The following is a 20,686-nucleotide window of genomic DNA, read 5'->3' as shown; positions in this document are numbered from 1 at the left end:
TTTTGGTTTAGGGTCTTCGCACGGGGGCACATCTAATGCGGGGAGCGAACGTTAATGAGGTCTATTATGTCGCCTTCAACTCTCTTCGTTGTCTTTCTCGAATCAATTCAACCACCAAGTCAACCGAGTCGATTCTCTCATGGCATCACAAGCTTGGACATCCATCAATCAAAGTTCTCAATATTTTACTTGAGTATTTAGGACATGATTATAATAAATTTCAAATGTTTTGATTCATTTTGTGATGCTTGCTCCATTAATAAAAATCATAAAATGCCTTTTGGTGAATGGTATTTTAAAGTCTTCCAGTAGTTAGAACTTATGTCATAATAGGCTTAGCCATCGTTTGTGATTTGAACCGAGCCCTAAATTTCTGAATGTTCAAACAGTTTGTAAACTTTAAAATAATTTTCACCAAAAGGCATTTTATGACTTTTAATAATAAAGCAAGTATCACAATGAAACAAGCATTTAACATTTTGTTATAAAGTCCTACCTAAGTAAAAATTTGAGAACTTTGATTGACGGATGTCCAAGTTTGTTATGCCATGAAGAATCGACACGGTTGACTTGACGATTGAATTGATTTGAGAAAGATAACGAAGAGTGTTGATAAGGGCATAATATACATCATTAACGTGCACTCCCCGCATTAGATGTGTCCGCTTACGAAGACCCTAAACCATAAAATGATAAGGAAAATTTTAAACCAAAACATTGCTAGATTTGAATACTTTTCCACTAAAACAAGGTTATTACGTATCCTAGGAACAAGGTAAACATTTTAAAATTTTAAAGAACGAGAGGAAGTGGGAAAGTATTATGTAACTGCCTAACCGGTGTGAGAAATGGATACACCTTTACCTTTTCCAAAATCCAAACACAACCTCATCTGACCCGCCATGGTGAGATGCCTCACTATCAAGCATCCATGGTGGTGATGATAAAGATGAACTAGCCGACGAGGCATTGATCAACGTGTTGGTTGGTGGAGTCGAGGAGATGGTAATGTTATTTTCTTGGAGAAACCTTGCTGGCTTCTTGTAATCCTTAGTGTCGTGACTTGGAATTACAACAGTGACCAAGAAAAAGAATTGAAGTTATCACGTGAGGTGGGTAGACCCAAACATGGTATAGATAACTTTGGTTACCATATAAGATTAGAACAATTGCAATGAATCTTCATTGAGATAATAGGATGCCTTATACATATTGGCATTTTACAACAAGGGAATTAGTAATTACTAGAGATAATTATGGATCTATGGTAGTTGGACTATATAGTTTGAATGCATAATTCTCTATTTAATTTTCCTTTAGAATCGGTTGTGTTAACTGTTAGCCCGGTTAATCGGTACAATATGTGTAACAATATTTAACGTAACAATGATGATCAATGTTTCGAGTAACAATTTTGAATAAACGGTTTCGAATTATGATTTTATAAATCATAAGTTAAACGGGATGGTGCTACGCTATGAGTGCAGGACCAAAAATCCATTCACTACGAGAACGATGAAAACAATATGATGGTATAATTTAAAGACCACAGAATCCATACATTATGAGCAAAGTAGCGTTAACCGTAATAATTCTTAAGCTTGAATTAGACAGAACGAAGACCTATAATATTATTGCAACTAAAATTATACATCGGTATTCATTTTCAGTGTTGGTGTTACGCATTAGTTGTCTCGTTTTACATTATAAATAATCTCATGTGTTTGTACGTTTATAATTCCTAATTAAAACTTACTGACTCTCAAATTCAGTTTCGAGAATGACAAAACTGATCCCTCAACTTTGTTTCTACTTTTTTTAATGACTAAATATTTGCACACTGCAAAAATTGAACCCATGGCCTCCTATTTAACTCCCTAACCGCCCCACCAAAGTGAGAACAACTGTTTCTACTTAATTCAAAGATTTACAATTTACGCTTCTAGTTAAGATTTAATTTATTAACCCTTGTACTTCATAAAATAACCAACTATTAACTAATAAAATATTATATTTGAAATGTTTGCTTATTTGTCGTTAGCGTTCTATACTTCTATTGATTTTACGAGCTATTAACTCTTATAATAATTGACATTTATAATTTAATTGTTTGTCATATTTGGTTTGTTGGCAACATTATTTCTTTGGTTTCATTAAAATCAACTCGTTAATATTCGACATGTTAATTCAATGTTTAATACTTTTGGTTTTCGATTTTCGTATATGACCATTGTACCCCTCTTTAACAGAAATTCGGTCCTCAAAATTAAGGATATATGCCACTACATGTTCGGGTATTTCACGGTTAGTTGCTCACTTGCTCCCAATCGGGTTCTTTTACTTACTTGAGTGTGTTACAATGCTATATCAATCTCTTTTTATATGAAAGTCAGAATTTTTTTTTTTTAAACGGCATATAAAAGTCAGATTATACTCAGAAATACATATTTATATTTCTATAGTATTGTGCTTAACCAAGAATTGACCATAAAGGAGGGCCATATTCATTTGGCATTTTTTTATCGAGTTTTTGTTAAATATGAGCCAACAAAAAACAAAACGATTTTCGACGACCCAATCTGCTAAAAGCAAATCAAAGAAGCTTTTGTATTTGTCACCGTGTGCCCAAAAGATAACACCTTTTTCTCTCTTTCCGCTTTTGTCCCATCTTCAAAGCGATAGCACAATTGAGACACAGAACCTATTAAGCTTGACCCAATATCAGTTTGATTTCTTAATATAGTTTATCATTAATGTTTTATTATAATTTCTTGTAACCGAGTAGCCGTGGCCCGGTGTAGAACAGTAGCAGTAGGAACATAACTTGCATCAGCAACTTGCATATAGGCTTTCTAAGAGACCATTGGGCTCATGCTTGACATTCTTCTAAGTTTGGATAGGCCGTGAGCCCGTGAGGCTAAAATTTGGGCTTTGTTTTTTTACAATGTGTTTTTATTGGCTTAAAATTACATTTCATTTTCTATTGTCATGTGTTTTATTCTTAGTTAATTTTGATTAATGTGCTATTTGTTTTTTAAGAGGTAAAACGTCTGCAGTCTGCGGATCATATCTGCAGGCATCTGCAGCAAAAGAGGTGGACCAAACCTCTGCAGTCTTCAACAAGAAGACTGTTTGTTTTTTAACGTATGTAGACTGCTATAATAAATGAAAAATTAAATAAATCGATTTTTTAAACACAAACTAGTAATAATTGTACAATTTTAACAATAATCAAACAACAAACATTCATAAACCTTCTGCAAACTTTAATCAACAACAACCTAGTAATAATTGTACAATTTTAACAAAAAATCAAACAACACATTCATAAATCTAAATCTTCTACAAACTTTATTCAACAACAAACTAGTAATAATAGAACAATTACAATAATGGTGAATAGACTATCAAATCTTGAAGAGATAAGCATGCCAAGGTAGATGGTGGTGGAGGTGGCAGCTAGGGCTGGAGGTGGCGGAGCAGGGTGCGGCGGCGGTGATGCGGGGAGAAAGGAAGGCAGCGGCGGTCGGCTGGGGTAGGTGGAGGAGCAGTGGCGGTCGGCTGGTTAGGTGGTGGAGCAGCGGCGGCGGTCGGCTAGGGAGGAGCAGTGGCGACGACGGTTATTGTGGTGCCCGAGGTGGAGGTCGCGGTGGTGCGGCACGGCAGTGGAGGTCGCGGTGGTGAAGGGGAGGAGAAAGTAGAATGAAAGGGGGCAAGGTTTAGAATAAGATAGAAGATGCAGAAGATCTGAAAAGATGTAGGTTCATGTCTTCTAGGATAAGAGGGTGCGAAGATGTTTTTTTAATGAAATATCTTCCGAAAAACAAACAGTCTGCAAGACTAAAGGTCTGCGCGTGATCTGCACGACGCAGACATAAGAGACCGGAAAGATCTTTAGATAAAAAACAAACACCACCTAAGTGTACAAGGGTCTAACTTAGTAAAAGTATATAAATGAAACTTTAACTACTTTAATAAACTATTTTAATTATTATTATAAACAAATATTTACTTAATTATTTTAAATGTGTATTACTTTTATCTACTCTCGTATAAAAATCAACCATCACTACGGGTTTCTTTTTAACATTTCTACATAAACTTGTTTCGCGGGATTAATACTAGTGTAAAGTTCATCGAAACTAAGCGTTACAAATTTTAACGTCCCCGCAGTATTTACTTTCTGAACCTGTCGTGGAGCGCGGGCAATTACCCCGTGTTACTAGTGTTTACCTTTGATCATCTAACCGTAGAAAATTTAGTGTGATTTTTTTTTAACTTTAATTTTTAATCATTTTATTATTATTTTAATTGATTTTTGAGTATATGTGGCTAACAAATACGGTTTTGTAACTGAAAGAAGGGCAAAAAATTCAAGTTCAAATCTTATAAAATATAAACAACTTCCTGAAAGTCAGGCATCTCTATATTTAGATAGGTAGTTTGGTCAAAATAATAATAATAATAATGATGATGATAATAATAATAATAATAATAATAATAATAATAATAATAATAATAATAATAATAATAATTGTTAGAAGTACTAAACAATACATGCAAAAAAATGGTTGATCAATTTTTTATATACTTTGTGATTGGATAGGTTGATTTTCTTGTTAGAAGTATTAAAGAATACATGCAAAAAATGGTTTATTTTTTAAAAGTATTTTCTATCAATGGAATCGGGTGAGCATGTATTATCTTCTTGCTTGGTTGCAGCTTTTATGTGGCAATTTATAAGCGAGTGGTGTGGAACTCCTTTGATTTTCGCTTTTGAGGTTAGATATCTTTTCACGGTTATCCTGTGTATATAGCAAGAAACAAAAGGCTATTTAAGCAGTAATACTCACGGCTTGTTGCTGTATTTGAAAGACGAGAAACAATTCAATCTTCAACAATCATCGAGTCTTAATCAGTAGACTCAAGGAGGACATAAAGAAGCATAGCTTTCACTGGGTAAAATGTAAAGGTAAAATAGAGGGGTTAGATTGGGAAACTTGGTGTTCGTATTCCCTATCTTGATGTATTGTAAAATGACGATTGTGTAATTGTGTACGTGTAATCGGTGTTTTGTTTGATCAACGAACACCTTGCTTGTTGATTGTTTTAGTTTATTCAATAAAATTGACCGTTAAAAAAAATCTATTGAGCTGGCTATGAAGAAACGATTTTAATATGATTTGAAACTTGAAGTTATTTAAGAATTAAGAACACTAAAGGACCATTGAATACATCTTGATGATAAAATGTTACTAACTATTTTTAAAAGTTGATTATTTTTAACAACATTTACAGATATTGAACCTTTACCCTCCTATTTTACATCCTAAACATTTTATCACCCCATTAAAGTGAGAATAACTTTTAGAAGTTGATTTGATGGTCTTTTTTACTCTAAATCATGAACACCTAAAAGTTTTATGTGTATGATAAACGGAAATTGTGGTGTATTTTACTAAAAAGTTTTATAAGTTTTGAGTGAACTTTCTTAATTTCAAAATAAAGTTTGTAGGCTATTTAACCTGCATTTTTCATTTTTTTACTTTTATGGTAAAATAAAAATTTGTAAAAATTTTATGTATATACTTATAAGGTTTGGATCAAATACAAATGAAATTAACGTGCTAAACGTGATAATCAAATAGAGTAATTATGTAATTAATTACGTGTAATTACATAATTACTTTACTTGATTCTCATGCTTAGCACGTTAATTTCATTTGTACGTTAACCCTCCCCTATACTTATAATAGTTTTTTTCCCTTCATTTTCCATTATTGATGCACAACATTTTATTTAAATAATATAAAATAACGGAAAGAAGGTTTCTACAACTTAAAAAAATAATTAAATAAAACAACCATATCATCTCAACTCAAACAAAGGCACAAACTTTACAACTTTCATATAGCTGGGTATTTCTGCAATTGATCCAACGTTCCTATTTGTTCACAGTTTAATTTATATAATTAAAAAGTCTTTAAATACAAATTTAAGAGCATTTATAACAGATACTCTATAACATGTGACTATGTGAACGTGTATTTCATTTTTAGAGTGTGATTATAAATGGTTGTGACTTGTGAGTGTAGGAAGGGGAAAATGCTACTGTTTATGAGTAAATATAAAGAAACACCGTTAATACTCTATAATTTTTTAATATTTATTGAAAGTGGTTTTGAATAAAGCAAAACGAAAATGAAATGATAAATATATAAAAAATATTAATTAAAAAAGAGAAAAAAAAATAGTGATTCTTAACGTAATTATAGAAATAGAAAAAAAGAAACTATAAGAATGCTTTAAATAAATAATGATAAAAAACAATTAGAGTATAATTATAGTGACGTGGAAAGACAAAATAATACCATAATTATATAATATAATTACGATAAATGGATTTAACATTAAATTAATTTACATTTTTTTTATGAACCCCAAAGGCCACTTCTATTCCTTAAGACAGTTTAATACCAAAATCACATAAATTATTCGTATCAAAACCTAATATATTAATATATTATACAATCTTAAAAGAACTATAATAGATGATATTTTGATATAGTTAAAAGTTATATGTCATTTTCATTTTGATGATATGGTAATGTCATTTAGGTGTGAGATATGAGGTCAATTTAGATGTTAAACAAAAAGTTAACAGTTACATAATTATTAGAAATTTATGAAAAAACAATTAAAGGACTTCATAGACATTAGACAATGGTGTAATTTTACAAATTCGTGTTTCAATTTTCTTTTTTTTAAATAAATAATATATTATACAATCTTAAAAGAACTATAATAGATGATATTTTGATATAGTTAAAAGTTATATGTCATTTTCATTTTGATGATATGGTAATGTCATTTAGGTGTGAGATATGAGGTCAATTTAGATGTTAAACAAAAAGTTAACAGTTACATAATTATTAGAAATTTATGAAAAAACAATTAAAGGACTTCATAGACATTAGATAGTAGTCAATTTTAAGTAGACACGTAATTATGAGGATAAAGTAATACTTTAGTTATTTTAAACCGTAAATTAAAAGTCAAATAATAGTTTTCGTCTAAAAGACTAAAACCCAAGGGATAAGTCAAACAGCAGTGCACTTTTCAAGTAGCCAAGCTCAGTTTCCTAATATCAAATTTTTAACGGTAGTTAAATAAATAATTATGAAAACTGCTTAAATTATTGTATACGGGCATAAAAAAATAATTAAATAGAATACAATTGAAAAAAATCGATTAAAACACTATTTTATACATCAATTTAAATCAAATATATATATATTTTATTTTGTTTTCGTAGTTCTCTATTTAAAACTAGTTTTGTAAGCACTCAAATATTGATTTTAACTTTAAGCAAAAGTCAATTAATTGATGGTTTCATATTTTTTCGACAACTAGTAAATCTAAACTTTTCTTGTTGAAAAACCATTTGAATCATTAGATATTTAGATATTAGATCATTATGTTAGGATTTACGAAGTACAAACTCATCTCTTTCACGTTTAACGTTCTTTCACTTCACACGAACACCCCCTACTTCACTCTCCTAAGGCTATCCTCTCCGTAACTCCTTTACGGGCCGGCCACACACGCTCCGTGGTACAAACTTTTGCATTGGAAATCGCACCATTCGTTGTCTTTCTCGTCCACATCAACGCCAGATAATCCCACAACCGTTCAAAACCGTCCAAAATGAGGTGTCAAAAGTGGAAATTGCCATATTTACAAGGGCAAAATAGTAAATAACCAAGATGAGTTTTCATGTGTCAAGGTCCCACCTTTTGAGCCCACACTTGCTCTATCTGCTTGCACTTTTTACCCTTTTTAAGATATTTTGTGATGCGTTGTCAGATATTTAACACCCTTACCAAAACCAACACCTACCTCACAACAACAGATTACATAAACAACATTAAATCCACAAAGCTCTCAATCTTTTCAGGGTTCTTGTTCTTTTTATCAAGTAAGCTTTCTGGGTTCTCTTTCTTTTAGCCACATACATATGGGATTTGCTTGATTTGCTTGGTTTCTTCATGATCTGTAAGTTATGATTCACTTTCTTGATTGATCATATTTTTCATCAAATCTTGTACATATCATCTTATGTTGTCTATATTTGTTATGATTTTGTAAAAAAGTTCATCTTGGATTATAAAGTTTTCATATCAGATTTGCCATTTAAAAGGTTGCTGTGCGCAGACTGTTGTCCGCTTACCTGGCTCTCTGTTGTAATCGGATCCTTTTGTGAAATTATTTGATAATTATAGAAAAAAATGAAAAATTTTTTAGACTTTATTTTTGCTGGTTTATTTAGATTTTATTTGTTTGCTGATAGTTAGCTTATGTTATGTAGATTCTGGTTCATCTTTTGTGAAATTATTTGATAATTATTAAAAAAATGAAAAAAAAATGAAACTTTTCCTCATTTTTACTGGTTTATTTAGGTTTTATTTGTTTGCTGATATTTAGCTTATGTTATGTAGATTCTGGTTCATCTTTTGTGAAATTATTTGATAATTATAACAAAAAAATGAAAAAAAAATTGAAACTTTACTCATTTTTACTGGTTTATTTAGGTTTATTTGTTTGCTGATAGTTAGCTTATGTTATGTAGATTCTGGTTCATCTTTTGTTGGATTTTAAGATGCTAAAAACCTTGTTCAATTTAAGCTTTTATTCGTTTGGCATCTCTACCATTCCATCAATTTTATGTTAGAATGTTTTAGGAACCATTTTATCAAGAAATTATTCATTTATTCTTGGATATTATCAGGATATAATCATCTTTATTCATAATTTTTGTTCCAAAATTGACCCTTTTTTATATTCATATTCTTAATCAATAAAATTTGTATATTTCATCAGCTTTCTGATTAAAGTTCCCATTTATATCTTGATTTATGCAGGATTAAAATCTTGATCTAGGTGACAAATTTTATTTGAAAAATGGGATACAATTGTGATTATTGTGGGGAGGCAAGATCAATGGTGTATTGTCGGTCCGATGCAGCCTACTTATGTTTATCTTGCGATCGCAATGTTCATTCCGCGAACCCACTTTCGAAACGCCACATGAGAACACTCGTGTGTGATATGTGTAACTCACAGCCTGCAGTCGTTAGATGTGTTGATGAAAACATGTCTCTTTGTCAGAATTGTGATTGGGTTACTCATAATGGACCTGCTATGGATCCTAGTACACATAGTCGACAGACGTTAAATTGTTATTCGGGATGCCCTTCAGCCGACGAACTTTCAAAAATTTGGTCTTTTATGTCTGAACCTTGTGAACAAGAAATGGGTTCAATGAGCATTGCTGATAAGACTCAAGAAGCTTCTGGAAACGACAAGATTCAAGATGCATCCGCGAACGTTGAGGTCAGTAATCAGTATATCAATTGTCACAACTATCTAAAGTTTTAATTTTTGTACATGGTTTGCTTGTAGATAACATATTCAGGGACAAAAGATCCTGAACAAGTGGTTGATGATGGGGTCTACGATGACTACACCATGGATGAAGTTGACATGAACATTGAGAACTATGAAGAATTGTTCGGTGTAGGTTGTAATGATCCAAAACATCTTTTTGCAAAAGACGGGATCGATAGCTTGTTTGGCAAGAAAGATGCTACAAAGGTATCACCTTGATTCATAGTCAAATATCGTGTTCACCAAGTCACACTTTATGTTATCTGGATACTATACTTTACATGTTAAAAAAAACATTACTTTATGTTATCTAGATATTGTACTTTACATGCCAAGAAAAATATTACTTTATGTTATCTGAATACTATACTATACATGTCAAGAAAAATATTTTTGGAGTCAGGGTCTCAGTGGAAGCAACTTCTCTGTCTTCTAGGATAGAGGAACGGTTTAGCTTGCTATGAGTGGGATTTTACTGGATATGTTTGTTTGTTTGTTTGTTTATGAATCTACCATATGCTAAAGTTTAAGTTGTTTTAGGAGTCTTCGAATATAGCGCAGCCGGAATGCAGTAACGCAGCCTCAATTGATTCGTTAGTAAGCTGCAAAACCGAACCCAACCCATGCTATGCACGCCAGCATTCTAATATATCATTTTCAAATGTGACCGGTGAGAGCAGCGGTGGGGAATATCAAGACTGTGGGGCTTCTTCTATGGTTCCTATGGGCGAGCCGCCTTGGTGCACACCGGGTATGGGTAGCACCACCACCAGAAGTGATGCGGTTCTTCGTTACAAGGAAAAAAAGAAGATGCGAAAGTGAGTTTTTTTTTGTTTTTCTTAAACATAAACTCAATAACTCATTGATACATATACTCTATAATCTAATATCATTAATTAAATATCACGTGTTTGGATGCAATTTTCGGTGAAGATTTGAGAAGAGAGTAAGGTATGCAACGCGAAAGGCGAGGGCTGATGGGAGGAAACGAGTGAAAGGGCGGTTTATTAAGGCCGGTGATGCTTATGATTATGATCCCATGAGTGCCAACAAGAAGCTACTAATAACAAGATGAGTTGTTATTATGTGAAGATCTTTGTAAATTACAGTTGACTTTAGGGTGTCTTGGCAGTCTTATACTTAATGTTTGTATGTTTTGTAGTATGTAGTTTTTCAAGGTAAGTTTTAAGGTTGCAGCTATCTAACTTATTAAGGATAACATAAAAAGAAACAAACACTTTAGTTTCTTTACTTTTCATATCACTCCTGCTGTTTAGTTTTCGTTCGACTTTAGCTCAAAACCGACCCAACATGACATATACACACCCCTGATCGCCTAACCCAACACGGCTCTTTGTAATAATTTGTGTTTAATTATGCTGACAATAATCTACCTATTCTAATAAAGTAAAATAAATGTGGATACTTGTCATGTTTTGGTTAATTCTCACAATTTTTTTCCCTTCAAAACTAATATACCCTAATATATGTAATAAATCAATAATTATTCACTTTCCTTTTACACAATATTTATATCATATCTATATATATATATATTAACATATTATTTTACTATATATTTCAAAATACTTGGTAAATTCCAAAAATCAACAACAAATCATGTTTCCCAAATGAAAATTGTTTCGGGTTTTTTGTGGAAGTTAAATTTGATTTTATGGGTCAGAAGTTGGTAAATAGATTGTTTGGTACAAGTTAACTACATTTAGATCAAAAATGAAAATTTTGAGTATTTTTAAAAGTTTGAGAATGTAAAATAGATTTATCGTCAAATTTGTTATGAGTTCAAAGTGTTGACTTTAAAATGTCAAAAGTATGAAAGTTAGAATTTTAAACATGATTCGGGTTTCAAGTTTATTTTAAGGGCATTTTTTGAAATAATCAAAAGGTTCGAGATTTGGTAAATTGATTATTTTTCCCTCAACTATTAAAATTTAAGAAAAAATTGCGAACACTTTCGACATGCCACCCCCATGCCTATCAATGCTTCTAACTTTTATCAAATTTGAAATATTTATGTCAACATTAATTTTTCCTTCAATGGTGATCAGAACGTTGAATGGGAGGTATGTCATGCAAAATTATGCTCAAATGAAACAAAATATTCACAAAATTGAATGGGTTAACATATTATTTTTTATGTTGTCGTTATGACTAAGTCGAGAAGCCCTTTGAAACTTATTAAAAAAATTTTTATAGTGTAGCTCAGAAAAACATAGTTCTTGAAGAACATCCATTGCTACAAATTAATATCCTACTTTCCTTTGATGGTGGTAAATTGATAAATATATCAATAAATGTAACGTCTCTTTTGTATTTATGCTGAATGATTAGAACTACTATCGTATGAAAAGTCTTATTTTCGAAATTGGTTCATAATCAAAATTATTTCAATTATACGTATATGACACCGAGAATGAATTTTTCAATAGAAAGAAGCATTCTCGGGTACGATTTTGCACAGACATTTTTTTTATTAAGCTCATTTAAAAAAAAATCATTTTGTGATATAAATAAAATAAATTTATGTACACATTTTATAGTTACAAGCATAGATGTAATACATTTTTTTTCATATACGCTATGTAATTATTTGTTTTACTTATAATTTTATAATTTGAATTATCCCGTGTGTAACACGAGCTTTAAAACTAGTAATTTAATATGACAAGACACGCAAAGATGTTATTATTTATATATAATATGAAGATTTAGATATAGATATCAACAGAATTAACCGGTAACAGAATTAAAAATAGTATCAATGTTAAATATAATTGGAGGTCCTATAAACAATTGTCACTATTAAGTGTAAAAGTAGACTAATCACAAATAATTGAATTAGGGTGTTTCTAGAGCCATGCACATGTGTCTCATAATTACCAAGTGTCTCATAATCACATATTTTTTTGAAAAGTTGCACCAAGTGTCTCATAATCACATATTTTTTTGGTTAAAAAAAAATATATGTAACAAAGTAAGAAATCCAAAATTTCAACCAAATATCAAGAAACCAAGTATAGCTAATATTATTGTTTGAAAAGTTGCAAAATCATATATTAAATATTAAAATATCTAATTATATATATAAATCTAGTGTATTGAGATAAGTTGTTTGTCTCTTTATTGTGATGAGATGGTGAGGTGTGGATCATATAGATTCATAGCATTGGAAAGTAAGAGTTTGCATGTAGGTGATGTATTTTAAGTATGGGTTGAAGTTGCTATAGCATATAATGGGTAATGGGTTGTAGTGATGGGATCTCATTATTTTCAATTGCATTTTCTATATTTGTGAACGTAAAAAACCGTTAGTATACAAAAAAAGAGTAGAAATCCTTGTGTTCATTTATTGTTTTCATATTTGTGTTCGGTTCATGTGAGTGTAAGATCCTAGCAATTACATATTTAATCGAATTGTAAAGTTGAATACCTTTGTTAAGGATGTCCTTGAGAATTATGGGGCCTTGGGTGAGTTAAAAAAGGGGTCATGAAATATATTGATTAGTGTATAGTGAAATGTGATTATGTGAACAACGATAAATCATTAAGTCTACAAAATCAGAAACGATAATTGAAACATTATCACAGAGTCACAGTCATGAAAAAGTTGTAGATTAAAAAAAATCAGAGCCTTCTAGTTCAATCGAAACATCACATAACGGATTGACTTATACGTCCTTCTATGAAGCTGAAAATCAAAACTGAAACATTAGAGCCTTCAATAATCATAGCTCAGAGACTTTAAATAAAACTCATAATATAGAAAACTAGACGAACAAGTGAGGAATGTTGAGGTGAATCAGAAAAGTTTGGGTATAGTCGATATAAGTGTTGGATATGTAAGCGCCTATAGTAAGAGTAGTTATAAACCCTGTAGACCATCTACATGAGGGGCGGTGAAGGAAGGACCCCAATTAGTAGAAATAACCCACAAATTCAGCACTTGGTAAGAAAAAAAAAGGTAAAAAATGAATACATATAGTGATAATAATTTGATTCTTCACCATCAAGGTAAATAGGAGAGAGATATAGAATTTCTTTCTCCGTCTTTGAAAGAAAAAAAACAAAATAGGAAGGAGTTGTAACACTCCTTTAATTGTCCCTTACATGTTTGGGATTACATATTCGAGTGGCGCCCTCAACCCCCCCCCCCCCCCACCTCAATCGTCGGTTCACACTTTGCCTCTTGTCAGTCGCTAAGGATGGTAACTGTCGTGTTTGGGTTAGGTTCTGGCATTCCCAAACCCAAACCCGATTAGTAAACTCCATCTCAAATCCTTCGGGTATTTGTTAAATAATTAACTAATTACCTGTCAGATATCAAGTAAACCCACGAGTTTTTGATATACCTGTTGGGCATCCCCAAACGAAAACCTTACATGCAATTATCATGTTTTCACAAACCGATCACGAATAACTCACAAACACCTTTCCCTAAACGAAATAAACAAATATAAGAGCATGTTTGGGATTGAGTTTGAAAAATGTTTATTGGTGTTTTCAAAAGGCCAATAAATTAAAATGTGTTTGGTAATAAAAAAATCTTCTCTTACTTTAGATTTTTGAAAGGGTTGAAAAACAGTTTTTCAAAAACCCAAATGCTGACTTTCCAAAATAAAACCAATAACCCAATAAGTATAACTCAATCCCAAAACATGCTCTAAAACTTATAACGAATAACATTACAATTTCATTCAAAACCCATAAACTTTTGGTAGCGGCGCCATTAAAGCTCCTCCACTGTCCTTAAAAACCCACCTCAACTTTCCACTCCATTCAAATTCACCAACTTTCAATTCAATTCAATTACAATTACAAATTTACTCTTCAACCTGCAAGTATGTATCTTTCTTACTTTTATGAATACGTGTTTCAATGTTTTCAACAATTGAACTTGAATCTGTTGTGGGTTTTCGATTTATAAAGTGGGTTTTGCTTTTTAAAGCTTACATCCCATGATCCGATCGTTTATTGTTTCTTGTTCTTCATAATCTGAATTCGTTTGTATCTGGATCTTGTTATCTGGTACCCGGATCCCATTGTTAAACTACGTCCTATCAAATTTGATTAATTATGTTTCGAAATGTGTAAATTGGGTGATTCTTATTGGAATTTCTTGGACCGATCGAGTAATTCACACAAAAATAGGCGGTCGGTGTAAACGAGCAAAGCCCGAGCTCGGCTCGTTTATTGTTAATTAATTGATTTATATATGTTTTTAATTATTTTGAGAAAAACCTTAAATGAGCCGCAGCTTGCCTCAAGCTCGTGTAGGACTTTAAATGAGCCAATGCTGGGCTGTGCAGTGTGAAATTAAATTAATACATGGAAGTTCAAAAGAGGTCAAACAATAACTAAACAAGCCTCATTTGAGGCTCGGGCTCGAATCATGCTAAAAAAGCCTGGCTCGTTTCGAGTTTGTTATTGATCTGATCTCAAGTATTTTGTGAGTTGGCATCGGGAGTAGTGTTTTCTAGCTCAGGCCCGGCTCGTTTATTATTTATTAATTGGTTTATATACGTTTTTAATTATTTTTATGTATATTGAGTATATCCTTAAACGAGGCAAAGATCGGCTTGAGCAGTTGAGCTCGTGTAGTACCTTAAACGAGCAAAAGTTGTGCAGTGTGAAATTAATATATAGAAGTCCAAAAGAGAGAAAATATTAAAATACGCAACTAGGCTTGTTAAGGCTTAACGGACCTAAACGAGCTTCCCACACAAGGCTCGAGATCGGGCTTGGGCACGCTTTATTTGAGGCTCAGACTCGAGCTCGAACAAGCCCGGCTTGTTTCGAGCTTATAATCGACTTGATCTTGAGTAGCTCGGCTTGTTTGCACCCCTAAATAGGCGTTGTTTGTGATAGATCATGTGCAAATTTTAATACTTTTTAACCCTAGTCATTTGGATTACTTTTGTGTTAAATTCAGGTTAAACCCAACATGGGTCTGTCACCATACTCAAGCCCATCAGATGCTGGAATCCTATGCATGATCCTGGTTCAAACCGCCATGTCGATATCGTTCATGAAAGAACACCTGTTATCCATCCTGCGCATGTGGATCCGTGTGCCATCCGATCCAAGCCCGCCAACAACCTTCATGGATGACTTCAGAAGCCTAACCCCGACAATCCGGTTCGACTCCCTTTCGTGCACCACAAAACAAGACTGCTCGGTTTGCTTGACCGAGTTTCAACCCGATGCTAATGTTAACCGCCTTTCGTGTGGACATGTTTTCCATAAAACTTGTCTAGAGAAATGGTTAAACTACTGGAACTTAACATGTCCCCTTTGTAGGAACCGCGTGATCGGCCCGAAAGAAACACAAGAAAACACAAACCCAATGTGACATTATGTTTAGTTTATGACTTTGTGCTGGTGTATATGTTTCCGGTGCAATAAGCATCTGAGAAACTGTAAAACTTTTATCAAAGCATATTAATGAATGAATTAATTACATATATTTCAAATGTTTAATACAAATACATAATTATCAACACTCCCTAGATTTTTTGGGTGTTTTGGCAATACCGTTATTGTTACTGTTACTGTTGCCTAACTGGTAAAGATTGGCACCAACGGAGGCGGTTCTTCGGTTTCCTAACTCGGAGAGGTTTGAGCCGACGGAAGCGGTGCGGTGGTGGCGGCAACGGAAGGAACCAGGGTGGTTGGTGGGTGCACACATGCAGGTGATCTTGGTGGCTGATGATTTCCTTGGTGAAGTTGGTGTGTCATCTTCTAGAGAGAGTTCTTGCATATCAATTTTAAGGTGTGCAGCCATGATCTTGTTGTCTGACATGTTTTGTAGATTGGATGAAACAGGGTGGATGTTTTGGGAGATTAAGGAACATCAGGATGAAAATGTTGGAAGGAGATGGATATTATTATTATTATTAGGATGTCCATTTTTTGCTCTTTTTTGTTGGGATTATATGGCTGCTATAATCCATGTTTTTCACACCACAAAGGTTTGCTTACCCTTGTGTTTTCTTGAGTTTTGACCCAAAATTGACCATTCATTTTTCAAGTTTGACTTTTTTTATATCATGTTGTAAACATATGAAATTAGAGAAAATTACTATTTGCGTTTAAGTAGATTTAAGACGGATGCACAATGAGTCCCTGAAATTTTTTTGAACTGGTTGAGTCTCTGTGGTTTCAAAAATGAACCATTTGAGTCCCTGCAGTTACTTAACTTTGAAGGTAAACTTTCATTTTACTGAAACCACAGGGACTCAAATTGTTCGTTTCTGAAACCACAGGGACTCAACCAGTTCAAAAATTTTTTCGGGTACTCATTGTGCCTCGCCCTAAAACCATAGAGACGCAAATAATAATTTTCTCTATGAAATTATCAGGCATCAAGAATGTAATGCTAAAAACATGGGATTATTTGGTTTAGAACATCTCCGCATAAAGCTCTTGAAAAATGAAAAATGACTTTGATAGTTTTTTTTAGGTTAAACTATGAATCATATAAATCAAATCGTTAGTAAATTTTCTACTGATGTAAACTAAAACTAGGCCGTTAAACCAAATCAAATTCTTACTAGCATTTTGTTTTTGGTTTGGCCTTAAATGACCTTATTAGAACAAATGATAGGCATGATACTATTATGCAAAGTTATCCCATTAATAAACGTCTAAAAGTACTACCAAGAGCCAACGACATCGATGCCTAGTTTCAATTACTTATATTTTGTTTTGTTAGTTTTTTAAATTTAAAAAAGTCTTGCAATTTTTTTTTGTAATTAGAGAAAACCCATTTGAATCTTGTTCCAATCCGATCTCGACCGTTCTCTATCGATTCAAATTATTTCCATTTCGAAACTGGTTTGAATCAATTTGACAATATGGAATCAAATGTCCGACCTGGACCTTTTTCTATCATTTCAAATGATTTCCAGTCGAAACCGGTTTAAATCAATTTGACAATATTGAATCAAATGTCCGATCCAAACCTTTCCTATCATTTCAAATAATTTCCATTCGAAGTCGGTTTGAATCAATTTGACAATATTGAATAAAATTAACCAGTCTTAAAACTTTTTTTACAACATCTAGAACTATCCTCAAGACCTGAGTAAGACATCCTAAGATGAAATATCAACCGTCCATACTGATTTTGACCTTCCAGCCTACAGGCCTGACTCCTCAGCAACACAATCTACAAGGATACCCATCAATGTGATAAAACCTCACTGAATTAGGTTTCAAACCTAAAAACTTAAAATTCTCAAGCCTTAACCATCATGCTAAAACGATCTCAAAAGTTAACCATCATGTTTCGAACCGGTCTTAAACCATCAACATGTTAAAAAAGCAGTTTTTGCAATTGCAATTGCAATTGCACCTAGTTCACAAAATACCCGATCCCAGACCTGACCTGGAACCGATTCCTACCCGTACCGGACCCGCGGGTACAACCTGGTATAGGATTTCTCTCTAGAGGCATATCCGGAACCGACCTGGATCCGTCGAAAACCGGAAATACCTGGTCAAAACTCGAACCTACCCTACCCGAAACCTGAAAAAAAAAACTCGGTCAAATACCCAACTATACCCAAAAACAATTCCTATCCTACCCGCTTTTGACTTTTGTTGACCATATCCGAAACCGGTTCCCACCCGGTTCCGATTCCTAAAAATACCCCGTTTGTGCACCTTTAAGGCTTTAATTGCACGGAGAGAACCCAAATGAACACGACTCAGTGGGCAGAGCTAAAATCTTATTGGGCTCCATGAATAGCCCACCCACAGTGAAACCCTAATCCTATAAAACCTAATTATTAACAGTTCAACCTCAATTCTCAGCGAACCAGAGAAGAAGCAGCAGCTGCCTTTGTTTTCGCCGCCGTCAACAACCATGGTAATCTATATACATCATCCAAATAGCTTTTAATTGCTATTTGCCTATGCATAATCACCATTTTATAGCTCATTACGTGTCCAATCAATGCAAGTGTTAGGATTTGGTACATGCTCATCTGAAATGTTTCAGTCAGCTATCAAAACCTAGAAAATTAGGTGATTTGATTTGGTATTTTGGTTTTTTATTTTGGTGGTTGAATTTAGAGTTAATAGATGCTATGATTGTTAGGAGTTATCCAGTGTTGTGGTAATCTAAACAGTTAATGCGGAATAATATCGGATATCGGTCGGGGATGTTATCGCAGTGAGATGTCGGTGGGATATCTGTGTTTTTATATCATGCAAAATTTATATATATAGCACTTTAACACTAACAATTCAGTATACTCTCCTACTATTAATAAATTATCCATTTACAACTTGAAAAACACTAACAATTGTAGGAACTGATTAAGACTCAAAACACCAACATTAAACACTAAAAGTTGAAAATTAAGACTTAAAACCCTGATATCGGGAATATCGGTGAAATATCGGTCAAGTATCGGCTGATAACCGAGATACCACCGAGATTGACTGCATAGGTAGTAATCACTAATCGCTAGTCAGTCGGTCCGGTGGTGATTTGTGATTAATCGAGTATTAATTGGAAATAATCATGATTAATCAGGATTAATTGACGATTAATCAGCGCCTAGTCGGGTTTTAACAACTATGGTTGTATTAGTTCAATATTTAACCAAACAAAATGCTATCATCTTCTCGTTACATTAGGGTTACTCAACACTCAATTTCCCACAGTTTTCTATGCTTTTACTAAACTAGGAGTAATTATGTTGATCTTTTTACTCATACGTATATTTTTCGTTTGTGTTTTACAACTTTAAATATGTTGAATCAACAGTGTTGTTTAGGAGCGTTGCCAAGTGTGAATTGGTATATGTTTTATAGTTAGTCTTACATAGTAGTTAATGTTGGCTAATTATGAATGCTCAGTTTTGTTTTTCTGTAATAGTGGTTTACAAACTGTATTGAAGTAATAAGAACTTGTGAAATCACCCTACATTTATTATATATATATAAATCTTTACTTACTAATCCTTTTTATTAACTTGTTTTTTTATCTCTGATAGTCAAAGAGGAAGGTCAGAGAGCCCAAGGAAGACAATGTCACTCTTGGACCGGCTACTCGTGAGGGAGAGCTTGTGTTTGGCGTGGCGCATATTTTTGCATCCTTCAATGATACTTTCATTGTAAGTTATTACTTATGTATAATATGTATGTATTGAAATTGGTAGCCTTTATGCTGTGTTGATGACTAATATGTTTTTATACCTACTGCAGCATGTGACTGATCTCTCTGGAAGAGAAACCATGGTCCGGATTACCGGTACGATATCCAACCATGTTTTTGTTATTATTGTTATAATATGTATTTATTAACATCTTATTTGTTTTTGCCAGGCGGCATGAAGGTGAAGGCTGATAGAGATGAATCATCTCCATACGCAGCTATGCTTGCAGCACAAGATGTTACTACCAGATGCAAGGTTTTTACTTTTAAAAATTATTTTCTTTTTGTTATTAGCTTTTATATTATTTAGCCTGTTTTAAGTTTTTTATTTTTTGGCCAACAGGAGCTTGGTATCAATGCCCTTCACATTAAGTTACGCGCTACTGGTGGAAACAAGACTAAGACACCAGGTCCGGGTGCTCAGTCCGCTCTTAGAGCTCTTGCTCGATCTGGCATGAAAATTGGTCGCATCGGTAAGGACTTTTTAGCACTATTTTTTGATAAAAATAGTTTTTGGTTTAGTGGTAGATGATGAGAAGTTGTGATTTGATTGGTGCAGAGGATGTGACACCAATTCCAACTGATAGCACTCGCCGCAAGAGTGGTAGAAGAGGAAGGAGGCTATGATTTGTTTGGTCCAGTATATGTTTTGCAGCGTATTTGCAATTTGGATGAACGTTCTATGTGTTATGACAACTTTTATAGGTTGTTTGGTAGACATTTGAATTGTTATTTTTAGTTATGTATGCGATTTTGGACGGGTTTATGCACCTGTTTATTTAACGGAACGTTTACAATTAAATGGCGGATTCTATCTGGTTATAACGATGCTTTTAAAATGACGAAAACAGTTAAAAATAAATGAACGTCTTTTACTTGTTCTGTGATGAGATGCTTTGCGTTCGAATGCTTAAATGTAGTTATGTTATCCCCGCTTGAACGTTTAATAGATTTAAGTCTGGTTCATTGAATTGTTTGCGTATGAATTACTTAAAAGCTAAGTTTAACCGAGATCTATTCATATGATTTTGATCATGATGTAAAAAGAAGACC

General features: G+C 33.2%; 2 protein-coding genes across 2 annotated transcripts; both read left to right on the top strand.

The window, feature by feature from the left end:
- The first annotated feature begins 7,959 nt into the window (after positions 1-7,959).
- LOC143561945 (zinc finger protein CONSTANS-LIKE 9-like) lies at positions 7,960-10,522 on the top strand. The gene is made up of 5 exons (XM_077049896.1): positions 7,960-7,978; positions 8,922-9,393; positions 9,463-9,654; positions 9,988-10,265; positions 10,381-10,522. The coding sequence occupies exons 2-5, from the start codon at positions 8,962-8,964 to the stop codon at positions 10,520-10,522; spliced, it is 1,044 nt and encodes a 347-aa protein (XP_076906011.1). The 5' UTR covers positions 7,960-7,978; positions 8,922-8,961.
- Positions 10,523-18,290: 7,768 nt separating this feature from the next.
- LOC143561933 (small ribosomal subunit protein uS11x-like) lies at positions 18,291-20,358 on the top strand. The gene is made up of 6 exons (XM_077049885.1): positions 18,291-18,337; positions 19,473-19,592; positions 19,684-19,729; positions 19,804-19,889; positions 19,977-20,106; positions 20,193-20,358. The coding sequence occupies exons 1-6, from the start codon at positions 18,335-18,337 to the stop codon at positions 20,258-20,260; spliced, it is 453 nt and encodes a 150-aa protein (XP_076906000.1). The 5' UTR covers positions 18,291-18,334; the 3' UTR covers positions 20,261-20,358.
- The last annotated feature ends 328 nt before the right edge of the window (positions 20,359-20,686 follow it).

This window comes from Bidens hawaiensis, unplaced genomic scaffold (assembly GCF_021521415.1).
Source record: "Bidens hawaiensis isolate Kalapana, Puna unplaced genomic scaffold, B.hawaiensis_p1.1 tig00020887_1, whole genome shotgun sequence".
Taxonomy (NCBI): domain Eukaryota; kingdom Viridiplantae; phylum Streptophyta; class Magnoliopsida; order Asterales; family Asteraceae; genus Bidens; species Bidens hawaiensis.
This window is presented reverse-complemented; position numbering and strand designations above follow the sequence as displayed.